We start from the raw sequence: 19,819 nt of genomic DNA on the forward strand, positions 1-19,819 counted from the left end.
AATGGGGGAAAAAATAATACAAAGTAAAGACACTTTCAGAATCTTCGTCTTTTTCCTGTCTCTCAAGCCGCTGGAGAAGCCTGTTGTCGTGTGTATAACTTTCTGTTGATATCCTATACGGAAAGTAGCGCTTTGAACACTGAAGAAATCGAGGATTAAAAGCTACCATGGCACATCGCCTTTCCTTTTAATCTTTCCTTCTTCTTCTTTTTTAAAGGTCTTTGATTAATTTTGCTTGTTTCTGCTTTGCCTTTTGCGTTCGGCTCCTTTACAAGAGGACGAGGTCAGGTTCGCTGGGGTGAACTCCGATTGAAAACGTGAGCCCTCAGAAACGGGGGGATTTCTCCTCCGGGTCGGGGTGTATGTTTAAAGGAATTACGAACTTGAAATGAAAACGACTAAAAATAAAACCAGAAGAGGAACAAAAGAAGACGGCTGCAGTCGTATTTACAGAGATATGTACAATGTCAATAAATTAAAGTTTAATTTCGAGTATTCATATTCCACGTATTTACAAGAGTTATCAAATAATTACATAAATACTTTGTTTTAATAATAGTGTCCGCTCTTTTCTTCTTCTCAGCATGTTTAAACCTTGTTATTGCATATACAATTAAAGAGGGAAAGCTGTGATAAACCTACAGTCAAGCTAGAGGGTTGGAGATAAAATAAATTCACCTCTTTTTCTCTTTCCAACTACACTTCTTATTGTTGCTGCTACAGGGAGAAAGGTTTAAGGTAGGTCTTATTTTTGTTGTTTTTTTAATTATTATTATTAATAATATTTTTTTTCCCTGGGATTTGAAACGAGCATTCAAAAAGAAACAAAACCCCACCGAAACCAAAAATAACACACCACCCCCCCTCCCAAAGAAAAAGCAGACTACTATGGAACATGCAAAACCAGCCACCGGCTGGCTCTCAGGCATCACAACGATATTTGAAACACACAGCTTCCCTTAATATTGACTAAGGGGGTTGTCGTTCACAACCCGCCCAGGAAACAACTGTTGAAGAACCGATATGCGAGTTACTTACACACTTCTCTTTTGGAAAAAAACAAAAACGAATCACTTCTCTTGCTTATTTTTTATCCATACGTTTGGTTTGATTTTTTTTTTCTTTATTTTTGCTTTAAGGTTGGGTTTTTTTCCTGTTTTTTTTTCTCTTTTTTTTTTCCCCGGTTTTTGGTTCGTTTCGGGATTGTTTTTACACAGTTTAAAAAAATCAAAATTAAAAAAAAAAAGAAAGAAAAGAGGATGCCACAACCCCACCGGTGACCCGGCCCAGCCAGGCCGCTCCCTGCGAGCAGCCTCCGACCCAGCTCTCCCACCCCGGCTCCACTCTCCCATCCTTAACCCTCTCTCCCCCCCCCCGCCCCGCCTCACCCCCTTCCCCTGCTTCACCAGATACCTTTTAGTTGATAAACGCGCACACAACACTGGGGGGTTTTATATTAAAAAAACAAAATAAAGGGGAAGAAAAAGACAAAATAAAGGGGGCAGGGGGGTAAAAAACCCCAAACGAAACAAAACCCAAACACTCGCGGGGTGGAGGATGTGGTTTCTTTCAAACAAAGTGCACTGCGAGACTGATTTGAAATGAGCTCCCGAAGGCGGGGAGGGAGGGGGGGGTTACGGGGAGCCGCTGCGGGATCTGTCCTGCTTGGGGTCGAGCCCGCTGACCAAGCGCTGGATGTTCTGCAGTTCGCTGGTGGCCGCCTCCTTGTCTGCGCCCAGTTTCGGGGAGAGGGACACGGAGCCGGAGGAGAGGGTGGACGAGCGGCTGGTGAGGTCTGAGGCGGAGTCCAGGGGCACGGAGCCGGGGCTGGCGGCCAGCCCAGCCGCTTTCCCCTCGCCGGAGCCGGCGGCCAGGCCGGGCAGGGCGGTGGTGAGGAGGCTGCTGCCGTCGGGCAGGGGCACGGGCAGCGGGTAGGGGCTGTAGCGGAGCCGCGGACGCACGGCGCTGAGGAAGGGGTGCCGGTGCACCGAGCTGGAGGCGGCGCTGGAGGCGGCGGCCGCCGCTGCCATGTAGGTGTAGGGATAGGGGAAGAGGCTTCCGAAGGGAGACATGGCCAGGCCCTGCGGGACGGGGGAGGAGAGAGAAGGGAAAGGGTTACGAGCCTGCACTTCTCCCCCCTTCGGGGGGTGCTCCACGGTACCCCCACGCCGGCATCCCCGCCACACACACACGCCACTGGGAGAGCTGACAGTGGCCAAGCTGCTGCCCACGGGAGGGGATGCAGACCCATCCTTTCCCAGTGCCGAGGCCAAAACCATCCGGACCCCCGAGGCAGACCCTTCTGTGGGGAGGTCGTGGCCCAATAGGGGCAAAATCAGACAAGGGACATGCTGTCTCCCCTCACCTTCTCTGCAGGGAGATTTTCTTTCACTGGGTGAAATGCTCTGGCCCCACAGGTACAACCATACACACCCCACCCTTCCCCCAATAGGGCAGCCTCACTCCACAGAGCTGCTTGCTGGGCCGGGGGGACTGCCAAGACAAGGGGGTGAGGGTAAAAAACCCCGGTGCAGTGTCACAGGAGCTAGAGGACAACAGGGGCAGAGTGTGAACGGAAGAGCTCCAGGGGTTCACATTGGTGCCCTGCTGCCCCCCTTTCCCCGGGACGGAGCCCCCCTGCTCCGGGGTGGGGGTGCCGTACCTGAGAAGCCAGGACATGCTGCTGCAGATGGAAAGGCAAAGCAGCCGCCGATGCTCCCGAGAGTCCCTGGGCTGCTGCTGTGGCCATGACCGTGTTGTCCAGTCCCGAGACACCGGCGGATGCCCCGGAGACGGTAGCGAGCAGGGGGCCCATCCCGGCGGCCATGCCGGAGAAAGCCCCCCCCATGGCGAACTGCCCAGGGTGCAGCAGCAGCGGATGCCCGTTCCCCAGCGGGTTGAAGAACTGCTGGCCGGCCAGGGCAGGGGGGAAACCGAGGTTTTGCAAGTGTCCCTGACTCAGGTGGGCCGTGCTGTCGGTCTGGACCGTGAGGGGGGCGAAGGGCTCTTTGCCCAGCAGCCGGTTCTCATCTACTTTGGGACCATCCCTGAGGGGGCTTTTCAGTTCCTCGCCGCTCAGGCTTCCCCCCCGGGTGCTGGAAGAGATCGTAGCCGGGCTGTGCCGGGAGTCCGGAGGGGCTTTCTCCGTCCTCTCTCGGCTCCGACTCCCCGCTGAGTCACTGGGGAAGAAGTGGCTTTTAGAGGGGCTGCCCCCCTTGTCCCGGGGGTCGTCTCCCGCGGCCGCGGCGGAGCTGGCAGGCGCTGGGGTGGTGGCTGTGGTCGTGCTGATTTTGCTCGTCTCGTTGGCTTCTAGCAAGGGATCGTCTTTGCTGTCTGCATCGCTGTCTCCCTCGCTGGGACAGAGATCTGCAAGACAAAGGGAGCCTGGGGCTGGGATCCGGAGCTGCACGTCCCTAAATCCCCATCGGGCTGGGGAGGGGGGCAGAGAGACTTCCTGGCCGGCCAGAGATTTAGGTGTAAATACTTCCTTTTATTATGATTATTCTATACATAAATAAATACACCCCCTACTCCTACCCCCCGCCCTATCCAAGCCAAGCCCGAGTTTTACCCAGCGCAGCAAAACCGGCTGCGAAACAAAGCAGCAGCCCTAAGGAAGGCCTCCTTAGGCCGAGGGTTTTGGGGGGGGCCATGGCTGCCTGGGGTATCGGCACCCCCTCAGCCCAGGAGTCTCCTGGCTGCTGGGGAAGCAGTGAAGCTGTAGGGTCTGCCCCGTCCCCCAGCAAGGCTGGAGGGCCTCGGGGATGCCTCTTCCAAGAACTTTTTCCCGAGTTTTCAGCCTTTTTAACAGGCAAACTTTGAACACGGGCGCACACACGCACACAGAGCAGCCTCCATCACCCCCTTCCTCCTCCTCCTCCTCCCTAAACACATGCACGGCTTCGCTGGATTCCTCTGCACTTCATCTCCCAGTTTCAGCGCCCCAGGTGCGAAGCTCTGGTTTGCTTTTCGGGTCCCCTCCCAGCTCCCCTCCCCTTCTCTCGGCAGGACTTTAAACAAACGAGTAAAGCAACAACAAAAAAGAGGTTGTTTCCTCCTCCCCCTGCTCCCCCCCCCCCTCAACCCCTGGATGGATTAATACATGGGAGAGAGCTGCAGACAGCTCCCAACACCGCACGGGGAGGAATCGAGGGTGACTTTTCTATAGCAAAGTTCGGGAGTGTATCCAGGGGAAAGATCCTTCCTCTAATAACAGATTCAGAGAGGAATATTAATGAAGTGACTCCAGTTTTGAACTTTTGCCCCGTGGTCTGTCTTTGCTCCCTTGACTTGGAGCTGGCTCCTTTCTGAACCAAGGAGGGGAGGAATGAACGTGCAGCAGTGGGAGAGGGAGGCCGGGGGAGAGGGAGAAGGCGAGAAACAGTGGGGAGAGAGAATGAGAGAGGAAAAGAGGGGGAAAGGGAAAGATAAAAGGAAAAGAAGGAAAGAAGGAGAAGGAAAGAAGGAGGAAAGAAGAAAGAGGAAAGAAGGAAACAGCAAGAAGGACAGAGAGAGGAAAAGGGGTCAAGAGAAAGAAGCTAGAAGAAAGAGAAGACAGTAAAGAGAGAAAACAGAAAAGAAGGAAAGATAAAGGAAAGAAGCAATGAAGGAACGTGGGTGCTGGAGGGCAGCGGTACAGGCTGGGATCTGTCCCCTGCACGCAGAGCCAGGGCTCAGGCTCTCCTTGGGAGGGACCCGGGGGCCACAGCTCTCACCTTTGAGGCTGGAGGTGCCGACAGCAGGCACGGCGGGGCAGGAGGACTGGGCGAAGCACTTGAAGGCCGTCTGCTCGTTGGAGGACTCATCCGAGGTGGGGTTTTCCTTCTTCTGCCTCTCGTCGTACACCCGCATGGACTGCAGGGTCAGCTGCTTCCTATGGGCACATGCACCCGCTGGGAGAGCAGACCCCAGGGACCCCCATCCCTTCCCCAATCCCTCACGAGTTCCTATCTGGGGATGATTAGGGGAATGAAGGGCCAAGGTCCCCTCGAGGGGGGAATGCCTTGGCTGCTAATGAGAGGAGATTTCTTGGAAGCAGTGAGCAGCTCCTCAGCAAAGGCAGATATTAAAGACAAGAGGCGAGGGAAGAGGGAAGCATTCCCTGGAGATTAGCTTTTAAAAGGCAAGGATGTTCCAGAGATATGAGCCATCTTAATGGTTGCTAAGATTGCTAGGAAGTGGTTATTTTGTTAGGCACTTTATGTAATCTTTTCACCAACAATTAACCCGGAGTAAAAATCTATTTATATTTAGAGATAAATTAGAAATCATTTCCGTCCTGTGGCTCCAGCGTTGGCTCTATTTTCACACTGGCGGACACAAGGAGCTGGCATGTGTGTGTGTGTGTGTATGTGTGCACCGGGCTCAGGGCTAGGTAAAGAGAAAGGCCTCTTGTTTTACATTACATTTCCAAGCCCCCTTTTTGGGGGGGGGGGGAAGAGGGGTGGGTGGTTGTTAAAAAAGAGAAATGAACAGATTTATTCATTATCTAAACTTGAGTGCAAATGGGTAAAATAAAAACAAAATAAAGACGTATCCCCCATCAAAGGAAACAAAAATCATCCCTCTCTCTATTTTGCCCATGATTAAAAATGGAATTCTGGAGTCCATTAAAACGAGTCCTGTCCATCTGTCTACCTGAGGCACAAACTGCATCCTGCTGCCTTCAGTAAAAGACAGAGATTCTTCCATCATTAATTATTTCCATATTCACGAGATACCTCTGTCACAACAGTTTATTTACATGTTTCTCCTCCATATATTAGGCTTTTCAATACAGTCCCCGGGAAAACACCAGAGATTGAGCCGGCGATCAGCTCTGCCCTCCCTTCTCCCTCTTTCCCAGTCCCACATACTATAATGTAATATTCCCTCTCAAAAATCTAAGGAAAACTTATTTCTCCTGTGATATATGCTTAATAATCCACCAGCCCTTTGGCAAGCCATTCGCTGCGCCATGAAAACAAAAAACCCGCATGGAAAGCAGGAAAGAATTCCCATGCAATCAGCTTGGCATGATTAATGCCAAGATCCGTATGAATTTTGGCGGGGGGACTTGTGGTTTGGAGGCAAGGCGAGGTGATTTTGACCTCTGCTCGAGTTCTGAGCTTTACCCACAAAACCCCAATGAGGCGCCTCTATATAATCTATCCAGACTCACCTTTTTTCCCTCCTTCCATTGCCGGTGTCCCGAAAACCTTTGGCAAAGGGGTTGTTGTCAATTTTTAATTGAGTGATCTATAGGATGGAGAGAAACAAAAACAAATAGGTAGGGGGTTGGGACAGAAATAAGGAGATTTTGTGTTAAAAACCAGCAGCAAAGAGACCTCTCTCCCCAGTGCCTGCAGGATCCCAGCAGGAGCAGGACGGGAAGGGGGAGAGATCCCTGGGTTTGGTGTGAACCTCTCTTTTCCCCAGCCCTGGGGATGCAGCTCATCCCCAACCCCCTGTCAGGGCTGGCCAGTGACCCCGGGCTGCGGTGGCAATGAAAGAGCCCCGTGTTGCTGCCACCGCATCGGAATTAATTGAGCTGTGCAATGCGATCCATGCAAGTTATGCCTGTGCTTAAAACTCTTTAAATGCCATAATTAAACCGCAAAGGAATCATGCCCACCCCATCCCCCTTGCTATAATAAAATACTTTATAATCGCATTATGCTCCGCGTGTGCGTTGGGGCGCTGGGGGTGCCAGGAGCCAGTTGATTTTTGGGGGCAGGGGGTTGGTGGTACGTAAGTTTTCCGGTGGATGCTTGGGGTTTTCCTCGGGATTCAGGGAACGACTGTTTCTTCATGAGTTTGGAGGGAGTGCGGGGGTGCAGGACACCCCGTGCCCCTGCATACAATGAGCGGAAGCTGATTCAAAGCCCAGCCGGGGCTCCCGTGGCTATAATGGGATAAGGACAACGGGAGCCGGGATGCTCCACTCCCTGTCCCGGACCGGGCTGGAAGTGCCGCAGTCCCCCCAGTTTGAGGGCAGAGCAGGACACGGAAAAGCAAATCCCTGCCTGCAGCTGAGCACAGGGCAGGACCGGCACCGGCCACCGCGTTACCACCACCCCCTCACCCCCTGCTTCCAGCCGGGATCAGCAAAGAGCAGGAAAACCCACTGCTAAAACCCAGCAGGAGTTTTAATCCAGGTGATCCCGGCCGTGCCTTCCGACGGGCCGGCGAGGGCTCCCTCCACTCCCGCACGTCGCTTTCCGGGCGATTTCATGGCAATCAGACAAGTATGCTCATTCCGGTCCTTCAACCAAGCCGGCCCCAGCTGACAGAGCGGGGCGAACAGCCCTGCTGATAAGTCCCAAAGCAAAGTCTACTCTCTGTACACACATTTTCTTTCCATTTCCTTGCAAGCGCCCGACCGCAGAAATAGAGGAAAATAACCCGAGCCCCCGAGGGAGAAGCGGCTTTGGGGAAACGGAGGGTAGAAAGGGATGGAGTCGCCCCTTTTCACTCCTTAATAGTGAAGGATGTGAAGGGGCAGCGAGAGAGAGGGACGGGAAGCTGCAGCGAGTGGGCGCTGCACATCCAGACCCTCCGCGCTTAATGCATACGCGTGCAAAGTTATAATTTATAGAGAGGAGGGGAAAAAAAAAAATCAAAGCCCCTTTTTTGGCTCTTTCCCTTCCTTCCACTTGACTTAATTATCATAAATTCACCATTTGCCCTCTCCCAGATATACCACCTTGGTCGCAAGCGACAATAAACCAGCAGAAACGGGAAGGCAGCGTCCGCAGCACTGCAAAACTTTCTCACACTGGCTCTTTCAGACCTCGCAGCTAAATTCGAGCGAGATATAGCCCTCTCTGATCAGAGCATACTTCTGCACCACAAAAAATAATAAAACACTGCAGGATGCAAGAAAGAAAAAAAAATCATAATATAATAATAATAGGAACCAGACGTGCGCTCCAGCCTTATTGCCAATTGCTGTTAAAGGAGCTAAAACAGCACAAAGGCCAGGAAGAGTTACAAAATCTCCAGCCCCGCTGCTCTCCCCCTCCGTCTTTCGACACACGGCGCTGATCCTCTTTTTTCCCTGTTTTTTTTTTCCTTTTCTGATGCATTTTAGATTAAATTCACACCGAGAGCGGCGATCGCGATCCCCCACCCCATCCTACCTCTTTCCACATACCGGGGAGTGGTACCGGTGAAATGAAAAGGTTAAGAGCCCTAAACGGCCTCCCCAACCCCCCAGACGTCCCTTTTAATTGCCTTCCCCGAGGTCAGTACTAGGAGGGTGCCCGACCCCCTCCCCCGGCTCCTTCCTGAAGTTGGATCCAGGAGATTTGGGGGGGAAAGACGAGGAGAGGATGGGGGGGGGGGGGGAGGGAGAAGAGCGGGATGGGCTTCGCGATTTTTAAGGGAACAATGCAGAGTAAAAGTTCTCTCAAAAGCCAAAGCACGTAAAACAAATCCATTCTTAATCTCCTTACCTTATCATTCTGGTATGCGGTCACTGCGATGAATTCAGTCTCCGGGAAAACGTAGGTCCTGAACGTGCTATAGGGAAGCTTGAGAATATCGTTGGCTCGGACAATGTGGAACCGGGGCTGGTACTTGTGCATCGAGTTTAAAATGGTCTGGGGGTGGGGGAGCAGCGGCCGGCAGCAGAGAGCGGAGAAAGGGGGGGGAAGAAGACGGTCATCAGGAGCAAGCACCCCCGCCTCGCACTTCCCCCCCAGCCACCGGCACTTTCTCCTCCTAATTTGCCTTCCCTCTCCTTCCTCCACTCACTCCTCCTCCCCGCCGAGCACACTCCAAACACACGCACACGCCTTGCAGCAGCCAACAAAAAGCACTGACAGCTCCAGCTCGCCGGAGTTAAGCTCAACCGCTGGCCCTTTCGGAGGGGGAAAGAGAGGTAAAAATCCCAGCCTAGCTCTCCTAGGAGAGGGGGAGAAAACTGCCTCGGCTCGGGCCGCAAAGTGCTTTGATTTCGAAGCGAAAGAAACTAAAAACGAAATAAAAATTAAACCCAAGTGAAAAAGCAGCAGCAGTTACAAGAGCAACACAACCACGAGAGCCTTGACTAGGTCTAATTGCTCCCCCCAATCCACTTAAGGCCTTCTGCGAAAGGCAAAAATGTATCGTCTAATCAAATCACAGCCAGCAAATGCAATCTTCGGCACATTAGAGATCCCCCGACCGCGGTCACCACCAGCAACCCCCGGCTCCGAGGTGGAGGCTTGCCCAGGAACAGAAAGAAATGGCAAGGATCGTCAGAGCACTTATCAGCAGGTTTGTTTGATTTCACTCTTAGGGTAAGTTTTTATCTCTGCACACCCGGTAAATGTAAAGGAGTGGATAGACATGAATGGGCAACTTGACCTCTGATTTTGGTCCCTGTTTATTTTCACTCCGGCTTGCTTTACATTACCCAGATTAATATATATTTAAATGTTTGCATACTTAGGCCTTTAAGCCTTTATACACACACACATATCATTTTCCTATGCTTAAAAAGCGTGATCGACTTTATTAAATAAAATAAAATAGATACAGAAAGTCACCACAGCTCTAACAAATACCCAGTTGCTCTGTGCTGGGAATATACCTCTCTAAAGTTAATGCTGAATGGCACGGAGAGGATACATAATAAACTCGAGCGTTTCACCCTGACATCAGGAGCACTAAAAATGAGGGACTGCTGTAAACCAGGCCGAAGCGCGTTATTCCCTATTTCCCTGACACGGGAGCTGCAGGCCCAGCTCTGTCTGGAGCAGGGGGGTCCGGAGGTAAGGAGGGGGCAAAACAAAGGGGAAAATGCACTTACAAATCCGTGCTTGTCAGAGATGTTGTTAGTGAGCTTCAGCTTGTGAAAGGTGACGACTTTGGACATCCATTGTTCGCCGGTGGCCGGGCTGTCCGGGTGGATGTACATTCTCTTTGGCATTTCAGGGTCAGCTTTCCCGGCTACCATCCACCGGGAATTATGGAATTTGTACCTACAATCATCCGCCGCCACAATATCCATCAATAAAATGTACTTGGCCTTTTTATCCAGTCCAGTGCATCTCACTTTAAATGGAGGAAACATTCTCCTATGGGCAGAGAGGGAAGGGGTTTGGGGGGGAGAGTAAAGAAAAGACAAGACGAAAATAAAACATCGTTAATTACAGCGTTTAAAGACGCTCCTGATTCTCGGTAGCGCTTCTATCAAGCAATCGCTTCAGCTCGAAGCAGCAAAAAGCCTCCCCCCTCCTCCGCCCACAGCGAAACGGTTGCTCAAACGGCTCAAAGTTCCAGGAGAAAATGGTCCCTGGGATGGGAAGCAGAGAGGGAGAGGTTCGTGTTCCTTAGGAATCTGCAGGCGCCTTCCCCGTGCCACTCCTGAGCCCGCAGAGCCTCAGCTGGGGCTCTCGGCTCTCCCTTTATTTTCCTGCTAAACAAAGAAATGCGAACAGCTCGCACCCCGATAAAATACCTATTCCGCATGATTCTGACCCAGTCCACCGGTGGGGAAGCGGAGAGGGGATGTTTTCACTTTACAGAAGAGGAGGAAAAATAAAGCAGCCCCTTCGGTTGAGGCGGACGGGGCGGTTGCGGGGCTCCCCCCCGCCGGGGACAGCCCATGGTGTGCGGGGGGCTGCCCGCATCCCGCACCGCGCTACCCGGCCGGGCTCCGAGGTGCAACAGGATACCACAAATTTGCTGTTTATTATATCGAGCGGTTGGCATTCAGCGATCTCAAAAGGAAACACATGACTTTGGAACATGTAAGAGAGCTTAACACCGGCCGAGGCTTTCGCGCAAAAACTTTTGGACCACAATTAACACAGGAAAACTTCGGGAAAGCAGTAAAATGGGCGAGGGGGGTTTTAGTCTTTCCCTCCTTGCTGCTCTTAGTTTGGTTTTTCTTTCCCCTGAGCCTGGAACTGGTGCCCTGCAAGTGGGTGAAACTCCAGCAAGGCAGAAGAAGGCCATCTAAGAAGACTTTTCAGGAGTGGCTTCCTCGAGTCATTTTCCTGGCAAATTACACGCGAGTTGTTTTGGAGGTTTCTAATAAAGCCCCTTAGAAAAACACCCGGGTGCAAAGGGGGTTTTCCCCCCCTCTGTGTCATCCCTGCGATAGGTAGAGTTGTAAAAGAGAGCAGATGTCAATAGAGAGAGGGATTTCAGGTGGGTAAAGCTCTAAAAGGCAGAAGCGCGAAGCATGGAGGAGCCGGGTGGGTTCATTCATTCCCGGGAGAAGGTTTCACGACCGCAGGGACGAGAGCTACGGGGCCGGGACCGCTGCGTGCCTTTGGCAGCTTTTTGTGCTTTTCCAGCTAGAATTAGTCAGCACAAATGCACGCCTAGATCCCAGCAGAGAGAGGCATAAGGGAAGCGACAGATAAACTGAACCTATCTGCCCTCCTGCAGCTCCTGCCTCGCCAGCAGCGAGCCGCCGCTCCGAAGTATTTTTCCTTCATTCCCCCTTCTTCTTCCTGAAGAAAGAAAACCTACGTGCAGCAGGGCTGAAATCAGGCCGGCTCCTTTTCCAACCCCAAGTGATTTTCTTTCCGCTCCCAGTTTTCCCCAAGTAGCATTAAGCTACTGAAGCACGAAGGGACCCTCTCGCTGAGCAGGGCCGGTTCGTGGCAGAGCCTTTCCCCGCAGTGTTGCTGCCCGAGTTGGGCTCGGATCTCTGGCTGCCTAAAACTTCACGTAATTCCAGGTGAAAGGAGTTTTATGGAGAAAGCCGCCGGTGAAAGAGCCTTGCTCTGGAGCAGCTTGGTGGGGTGCTCAGGGACTGAAGGGTGAGGGAGAGGGGTGGAAACAGAAGAAAGACGCAAACCCCCGACCCAGACCTACCTTCCCGATTTGGTAATCACCATCTCCGTGCCTCTTTTATGGAATTGCTCCCAAAGCTCTTTGGCTTCCAGATGCACTTTCGGATCATCTTCCACCTCTTCTTCTGGCTCCAGAGTTTTTAAAGGCCTCAGATGGGCTGCTGCCTGGTGACCCAGGGAAGAAAAGGGGATACCAGTCTCTGCAGCCCCCACTAACTGATCCATGATGGGTTTAGCCAGAGCCCCGGGAAGGGAAAGAGCAGCCGCCCCGTTGGGAGGCAAAGCCAGAGCCGGGAAGAAGGGAGGCTGATGTCCCAACACAGCGCTCATGGCAAAGTCCGGTGCCCGGTGCGGTAAAAAAGGATGATAAGCCATGCTTGTCCCAGGAATTACTGGATCTCTCATCGGTATATTCATCCACTCCACTCCTCGGTCTTCCTACTGCTGGAGTAGTCCCGGAGTGGTTTCTAACAGCACATCATGAAGAAGAAAAATTAAGATAATAACAACAAGAAAGCACCAAAAAAAAAAAATACAGGGTGGGGGGAAACAAGCTCTAGACAGCACAGTACATGGGGGAGAGGCAGAACTTCTACAGCCTACAACTTCCCGAGCCGGGGCACATCCCCAGCCCTCGGGACAGCGGATTAACAGGATTGTTCATTATTAGTCCTGCTTTTTTTGCCTTCGGTCTCTGCGGTTTGCCTCTTTTTTTTGTGTGTGTCCTGAGTGGAAGTCCTTGCGCTGGAAAAGAAACGCCGAAGAAGGGAAGGGGTGTGGGGGGGGTGGAAATCCACCGGGTTCGCTGTCTGCTCCTGTTGCCGCAGAAGGGCTGGACAAGCCGAGATCCCCTTTTTTTTTCTTCTTCTTCTTCTTTCTGTTAGTCTCAATCCCCCGTCTCTTCTTTCGTGGCGGAGGGTGACGGCTCGAAGCTGGGTTTTCTTTTTGGGTGGCTGGCTCTCCCCCCCCCCTCCCCCCCACCCCTCCACCTTTCCTCCGTACGGTCAGGCTGCAGAGCAGAGGCTGGGAAGGGAGGGAAAGCAGAGAGAAGAAAACAAACCCACCCCCCCTTCGCCGGCCGAGGAAGGCTCCTGAGCAACCTTCAGCAGGAAAAACTTGTAGGGAAATCTCGGTTTTGCCTCGCCTTCCCCCCTCTCCAAGAAGGAGCTGGTCAGGGTGCCCTGATTTCCATCAGGATCTCTTCTTTCACCCTCTTCCTTTTCCTTTTTCTTTTTTTTTTTTTTCCCTTCTCTTTCTCTTTCACTCTACCTTAAAAATAAAAAAAATCTGGAATAATTATACTCCTGTCTCCTCTCCAGCAGCGCTCCAGCAAAGGAGAGAGGGAGAAAGAGAGGGAAAGAGAAAGGAAGGGGAGGGGGGGGGGGGGGAAGAGAAAGAGAGGAAAAGAGAAAGAGAGGGAGAGAGGGAGAAGGAGCCTCTCAGCTCTGAGAATTCCCTGTGAGTCTGTGCTCTGCGTGCACCAGATTGTATGGATGTGTTGTGGGTTACAAGGGAGCTGGAGCCTCCTTGATTGGCTCTTTGACGCTTTCGGACCAATTGTGAGGCTCCATAGGCGTGGTTTTGACAGGTCGAGTGGAAGGGGGACAGAGCCGAGTTATAAAAAGAAGGTGTCGGAAACTGTAACGCTGCAGCAAAGCATCACTAGTACTCCGGGCCGTGTGAATATGTCAACATGATCAGAGGGGAGGGCGCAGGCAGCGCCGGGGAGGGCGGCCGGCAGCACCCGCCTCTCGGGGGGGGGGGTGGTGGTTGCTCTTGGGGGCCGCCTCCCCCCCCAGCCCCGGCTCCCCGCGATGGCCGGCCCGGGTATTTCCAGCGCTCTCTCCTCCGCCCGCCTGCCCCGGTAGGAGCTTCCCAAGCAGCGGCTGCTGGCAGCGCTGGAGAAGCGGCGAGGGCACGCCGGGAGTCGGGATGGGGTGGGGGGGCTCCATGCGTGGTGGGGAGGGGTCCGGCTTTGGGTACCCCCCTCCTCCGCCGCATCGTACCCCAGCTCTGCCTCGGCCCGCAGACGGAGGGGGACGCACGGTGCGCTCCCCCCCCCCCCCCCCGCCCCGGAGCTCCGGACCCACCTCGGCCGGCCGCAGGGCCCACAGCTCTGCACGCCCATCCCCGCCGCGTCGCGGCTGCCGCCGGTCCCCGCAGCCACCGGGGTTGGTGTTCGTCATCCCCCTCCCAACTCCCGTTCCCCCCCAACTGGAGAGTTGGTTTCTTTAAACGAGGCAGGACCTCTAGGCCGGGGGGCCGGAGCTTTCCTTCCCCCCACAAATCTGGGGATGAGCTCCTGGAGGGGTTGGGAGCCGGGCCGGGGGATGGCTCCGCGGGTCCCGTCCCCCCCCGCCCCAGCTCGGGGCTCGGCTCCGGCTGCCGCGGCCGCCGTTATTATTGTTGTGAGCGGCATCAGGCTGCAGCGAGGAGAGCAGGGGCCGCAGCTCGGCTCAACCCCGGGCCTGGCTGCTGCTAATCCATAGGGAAGGTTGAAGGGGAACGGCTGGAAAATGGGATTTTATTTCTTTTTGTATTATGCCTCTTTTCCGCCTTTCTTTCTTTGGCGCTGATGATTAAGGACACTCGGCTGGCACCGGCGCTGAGAGGGTTACGCTCCCACACCCCTCCTCTTCCATGAGGTGCGCGGGGAGGAGACGGGAAGTGCGGCTTTCCCTGCGCCCGGGCCGGGGCAGGGCCGGGGCAACGCCGGGCGGGGGGGGCCCATCCGCGGGTTGCCCCAGTGCCCGGGCCCTCCTGGAGCCAGCCACCCCCCTTGGGAAGGCATCACGCGTGGGGCTGCGCCGGCCCCACAGAGAGGGAAGAAAGAGCCAGGCAGGATCCGCTTGGGAAGTTTATGGGGGGGGGGGGGGGGGGGGGGGGGGGGGGTGAGGACAGTGCAGAGGGGAATTGCGGCTGGGTGGGTGCGTGTCGTGGGAGCTGTGGGCATGGTGGGCACGGGGTGCCCACGGGTGTCGGGAGGGATATCCCAGCGCTGGGGGGTGCCGAGTCATCTCCCCATCACCTCCCCCGCCTCTCTGGGGGTAGCTGTGGGATATCCCGACACCCCCATGCTGCTTTAAAGAAGGGAAGCTAATCCTCCGGGAGCGGAGCGGCGGAGCGAGGGGGCCCGGCGCTGGCTGCGCGCAGATGGGAGCGGAACCTCTAAAGTGATTAGCTCTTCTAACATTGCATTTTTGACGCACATGGTTAAGAGCGCTTGGCGCCAGCTTGGTGAAGTCCCTGTAGTATCCAGCGTCTAGGATCGCTTTGCATTCACCAAAATATCTCCCCTTTGGTCGAGGGTGGGGGTTGGATGGAGAAAAGAGGAGGAGGGAGGAAAGGAAGCGGGAGTAATGCGTTCAAAGAGGATGGGGGGGGGGGGGGAATCTGATGTGTTTCTCGAAGCCAGGAGCTTGGCTACCCGTGCGGCGCTCGGCTGCGCTGTGCAGCTAGTTATCAACCAAGGCAGCGAGTCTCTCCAACCTCTGCTCGGAACCGGCTCTCGGGCCCGGTAGGACCTCCCGAACCCTCATCCCTTGCCCGCAACAGAGCCCGCAACAAACGCCCTGCAGCTTCTATAAGTTTGCCGCAATTTGCCTCAACCGGGCCCCGAGGACCAGGAGGTTCCCGACCAGGACAGTCGCAGCCGCTCCCAGCCCCGCCGCTCCCTTACCCCCGCGCCCGCCCCGCCGGTGCGCTCCCTCGGCCCCGCGGTAGAGGCCGGAGTCGCTTGCCGCCCTCCGCGCCTGTTCCGCGCACCTTGCGCCGCTGCTCGGCACCCACCCGCGGAGGAAAATAAAGTGTTTTGCCGCTTATGATTTCCAATTTCAGCGTCTGGCTAATGGCGTGCAAACTTCCGCCGGTTCCGAGTGACCTCCCCGACGAAGCCCCCTGGAGACTCGTATTATGAAGGGAGGCTGCACTAATCTAAGATCAAAAGCGGGAAGGTGCGAACAGTCTTTGTCTCCCTTCGGCCGCCTCATTCCCCCTTCTGTGTGTGATAAATCTACCCTGGCGCCGACTGCGCGCTGGATGATTAATTTGCAAGCAAACAAAAGGGACCTGATGGCCAGCCATCTTAGTTAAATATTGGCCAGTGCTTCCAGCTACTTGTTAGCCGCCTCTTCGCCAGAAATAAAGACGCGAGGCAGAGAAATAAATAAATGAGGCCCGCAGAAATAGATGGCGAAGAGAAGTGGAAAGAGGGGATAAAGGAAAAGATAAAAATAAATGAAAAGAAAGATCAGTGCTGCCGATGGCAAAGGGCCGGGAGCGGGGCGGAGATGGGAATGGGGCTGGTCGCAGAGGAGGCAGGGTGATAGCACGCTGAGATAGCCGGCTGCCCCGCGCCTCCCGGCCCGTCTGCAGGCTGGGCTTGCACCAAGGCCGACGCTATCTTGGCTCTTCAAAGAGGCATGAAAGGTCTCCGCTGTCTCCCCGGAGAGCGGCCAGGCCAGGGCTCTCTAATCTCGGAGCACAAGAGCTAAAGGCGGGGAGAGGGGAGGCTCCCACCTTCCCCAGCTCCCCTGTCGCCAGCACCTCTCTGGGTTTTCCCTGGTTCAATCCAGGCCGGAGGGAATGCGGAGTTGGCCAGACCATGGGCCTTTGGTGGTGGAGCGGCTGGGAGAGCCCCGCTTGCTCAGATTTCACCCTCCTAAGCAACTTTTAGCGTTTACACGAGAGCTCGGGGCGCGCAGCGAGCCTGCCCCGTGTGAGTGTGTTGGAGGTGTGGGAGGAGAGAGGCTCTGGCTCTCTCCCGGTGGCCTGAAGAGCCAGCTGGAGGAAAAGGAGGCAAGAGGAAAATAAAGGCAGCCTAACTTCGGGGCCCACACGTCCTCTCCCAGGCCTGCGGGAGCAGCTCCGAGGCGTGTGTGCATGAGTGGATGGGCTGTGAAAGAGCTCCACGGCCTCTGCGTGTGTGTACGTGGAGATGTTTGTGTGCGACCGGGGAGGGGGGGGGGGATTCCTGCCCTGGGGAACACCGCAAATCCCTGTTCCGACAGCAAACCCCGAGGTGTCCCTTGCACCCACTGCATGTGCTGGGTGCCTTACCGGAGAGAAGCCCTGATGCGTGGTGAGCAGGGCCAACACGCACAACGTAAGTGGGGTTTTGCATCCTACTTCTGCATTTCCTTATCACGCTGTCTGTCCCCAGCATCCCCAGGGGCCCAGACCCATCCTTCCTGCCAGCCGCCCCGTACCCTGCAGGATTCATCCCTCTCTCCTCCCTCCCTTTCCCCCGGCGACGCAGCCTCTGCTCCGGCTCCAGCCCTTCGGAAGGCAACACCCCACCGTGGCTGCGCTGTGTTTATGCGAAGTAAAAGGCAGCGGGCTGGTTTACTTTGGCAGGTTTGCAGTAAATACCGGCTGGAGCGCGGGGGGCATCTGGCGAGCGGCGATTACACGCTTCTTCCGAGGAAAACTCCCCCGCCCTGAGCAGGCCCTTCCCCAGCCCAGCAAAAGGTGTCAGTAAACGCGGACCGTGTTGACACAGCTCCATCCCAGAGTGGCACTGCAGGCCACAAACGTAACGAAGCGAGTCCCTTAGGGAGCGAGTCTATATACTTGGACTGTATAAACTGTTATGGACAGTGGGGGGGATCACTACTGCAGTTCTTTACCTTTCCCTTTGGCAGAGCCCTTCTTCCAACTGGCAGTCAAATCCCACAGAAAGTGTGGCCTGAAAACTGCAAAATAACCTGCCCGAGTCCAAAAATGCATTAGAAATAGCAAGAACAAGGAACCCCACATCTCTCTTTGAGCAGGCTGGGCCCCATCGTGTCCAGCTACAATGATAGGGGCTGTTCCTATGTCTCAACAGAAGTAGGGGGAACAGGGAGGGTCAGGTTCTCTTCCCGGTGCAGCTGAGCTCAGGGCTCTGCAGGACCAGGGGGAGCCCAGGATGTGCCTTGCACATGCCCTGTTAGAGCACCGGTGGAAAAAGAGAAAGCAGCCTCTGAAGAGGTTTCTCATCCTCTGGCCCTCACTGGGATATGATGAAAGCTGCTCATGTGTCCAGCATGGCCTAGCTCAGAGCACAGCAGCACTGACCATGGCAGAGCTGCTCTGGGGTCAGGCAGCACTGTATCCCCCTCCAGGCCAGGGTCACTTCAGCCCTTGGCTCCTCGCTCCTCCTGAGCACTCCTGGCCTGGCCCAGCTCCTGGTGGAAGCCCAAATATCGGGGCTCCAAGATTAAGATTATGATTTTTAGCCCCTTTCACCAAACATCACTCATGCTTGGATCACTGGCCCTGCCCTAGTTGCTCCCCTCCTCACGAGACCTGTGATCGATCACCTCGTCCCTGTCCCCAGCCAGCTCTGATGTTCTTCAGTTGCTTCTACCAGTGGGAAAAGAAAATAAAGGAGCACCCAGAGTCAGTTCCTGCAGCTTCCCCTTCACCTCCCAGTCAGGCCCTGTCCCACTGGCCCAAGCTCTTCAGGGCATAGCGAGGTCTGGGGCTGGTCTTCTCTCTGCAGTTTGCCTCTCTTTTACCCTTTTCGAGCTGTTTTTGCACTACTCTGTTTTTCCTTGCCAAAAAGAATCACCCGCAGCCCCAGCAGCCCTTTCCACCCCCCCCCATCCCTCCCCCCCCAGTCTTCTTGCTCTCACCAGTGTGTGGCTAGCAGAGGTGAAATGAAAGCTCCCTCCCTCGCCGTCTTTACACTCATTTTTCTGCTTCCACCAGTGTTGGCGGAGCAGAAATTGTACATAGAGTTCACTATTTGGATAAGAGTTTTTCTTTTTAATAGCCAGGCATATACATAAGTTTGCTGCTCAGGAAGCAGCGCTAATTGTCGTTTCCTATAGTCAAACAGATTATCTTTTCAATGCTGTCTTTGTGTGTCTGCATAAGAGGGAGAAAGAGGGAAGGAGTGGGTACACTTATTCATTTAAACACACACACCACACCACCAGGACAGAGGAGGGACGGGTCCTCCCGCAGCAGCCCCCCGGATGCGACATTGCCCTCCCTCCCCCTTTTCCCCGCAGTCCCCGTCGAACAAGGCACCGGAGAGCACCCGGCGAAGAAACCGATTTTACCTGCTTTGAGCATCAACCGTGTTTTTTAACAACCCAAAACCGGAGCCTTTCCCATCTCCATCCCCGCCTCCCGGGGTCTGCTCTGCGTCCCCTGGGGCTGCGGAGTGGTGCTGGAGCCAGGGCGGTGCTGAGCACCGCCGGGCTCACGGTACCACCGGTCACAACGGTGTCACCGGCTCAAGGTAGACGCCGGGTTGCATCAGAGCAAGGACGGGATCCGGGAGCCCATGGCACCGCCGCTGACACGCACTTTACTCCCGTTTCCTTCGAGATGCCACCAAGTCACCCTGCCATCGATTGATACCTCGGCCTCGGGGGGAGCTGGGGAGGGGGGGCACACCAGCTGTTGCAAGAGGACATGGTAAATCTAATAGGGGCTGCTGTCAATAGAGAAATGACAGAGAAGAAGAATCGGCTTCTTAAAGCCTGCTGAACTAACACTCATCATGTAGCCGCGGACACGTATTCTCCATCGCAGCCTGGTATCCATTACTATTTTTCTTACTAGGTTTCAATTAAACAGAGCCATAACCCCCACACGCGCACCCCAAGGCAGGAGATACATGAAAGAGAAGAAGAGGCAACGGACAACTGCTGCCTGGGCGCGACGTTTGCTCCCAGCCCCGAACCCTCGACGTGCCAGAGCGGATCCACCGCGGCCCGAGCCGGGCCGGCCCGAACCGAGCCGTGTCCCCATGGGGCTGCCGGGCCCCCGCCGGCATCGCCCCCTCCCCAGCAGCCTCTCTGCCTGCGGGACTTCAAAACCCGCTAAAAGCGGATGTTCCCGGCGCATTTGGGTAGCGAGGAGACGGCTCCGGCTCGCAGCCGTGGGGGACCCACGGGGTGACCGTGTCCCCAGTAATTTCATTTCATTCTTTGTCCTCTGAAACAGAGCCAAACCATCCCCGGCGCAAAAAAATCGACAAACCCCACCGATTTCACAGGGGAGGAGGGAAGCGCTGTATTTTTTCCAATGCCTCAGTGAGGAGGTTTGGG

At 55.0% G+C, this 19,819-nt stretch overlaps 1 protein-coding gene across 3 annotated transcripts; it reads right to left on the bottom strand.

The window, feature by feature from the left end:
- Positions 1 to 1,181: 1,181 nt before the first annotated feature.
- On the bottom strand, positions 1,182 to 15,907 carry TBX3 (T-box transcription factor 3). Of its 3 annotated transcripts, none has more exons than XM_057411310.1 (8): positions 15,454 to 15,907; positions 11,797 to 12,241; positions 9,776 to 10,043; positions 8,436 to 8,582; positions 6,161 to 6,237; positions 4,716 to 4,873; positions 2,663 to 3,366; positions 1,182 to 2,081 (listed from the first exon to the last, which is right to left on the bottom strand). In XM_057411310.1, the coding sequence occupies exons 2-8, from the start codon at positions 12,189 to 12,191 to the stop codon at positions 1,635 to 1,637; spliced, it is 2,196 nt and encodes a 731-aa protein (XP_057267293.1). In that variant the 5' UTR covers positions 12,192 to 12,241; positions 15,454 to 15,907; the 3' UTR covers positions 1,182 to 1,634. The 3 variants fall into 3 exon arrangements, with proteins under 3 accessions (XP_057267293.1, XP_057267292.1, XP_057267291.1); XM_057411309.1 differs by lacking the exon at positions 15,454 to 15,907 and adding an exon at positions 12,839 to 13,525; XM_057411308.1 differs by lacking the exon at positions 15,454 to 15,907 and having other exon boundaries at positions 11,797 to 13,525.
- Between the last annotated feature and the right edge of the window lie 3,912 nt (positions 15,908 to 19,819).

Source organism: Pezoporus wallicus, unplaced genomic scaffold, assembly GCF_028554395.1.
Source record: "Pezoporus wallicus isolate ANWC-B61680 ecotype Strahan unplaced genomic scaffold, APGP_CSIRO_Pwel_v1 contig_6401, whole genome shotgun sequence".
Taxonomy (NCBI): Eukaryota; Metazoa; Chordata; class Aves; order Psittaciformes; family Psittacidae; genus Pezoporus; species Pezoporus wallicus.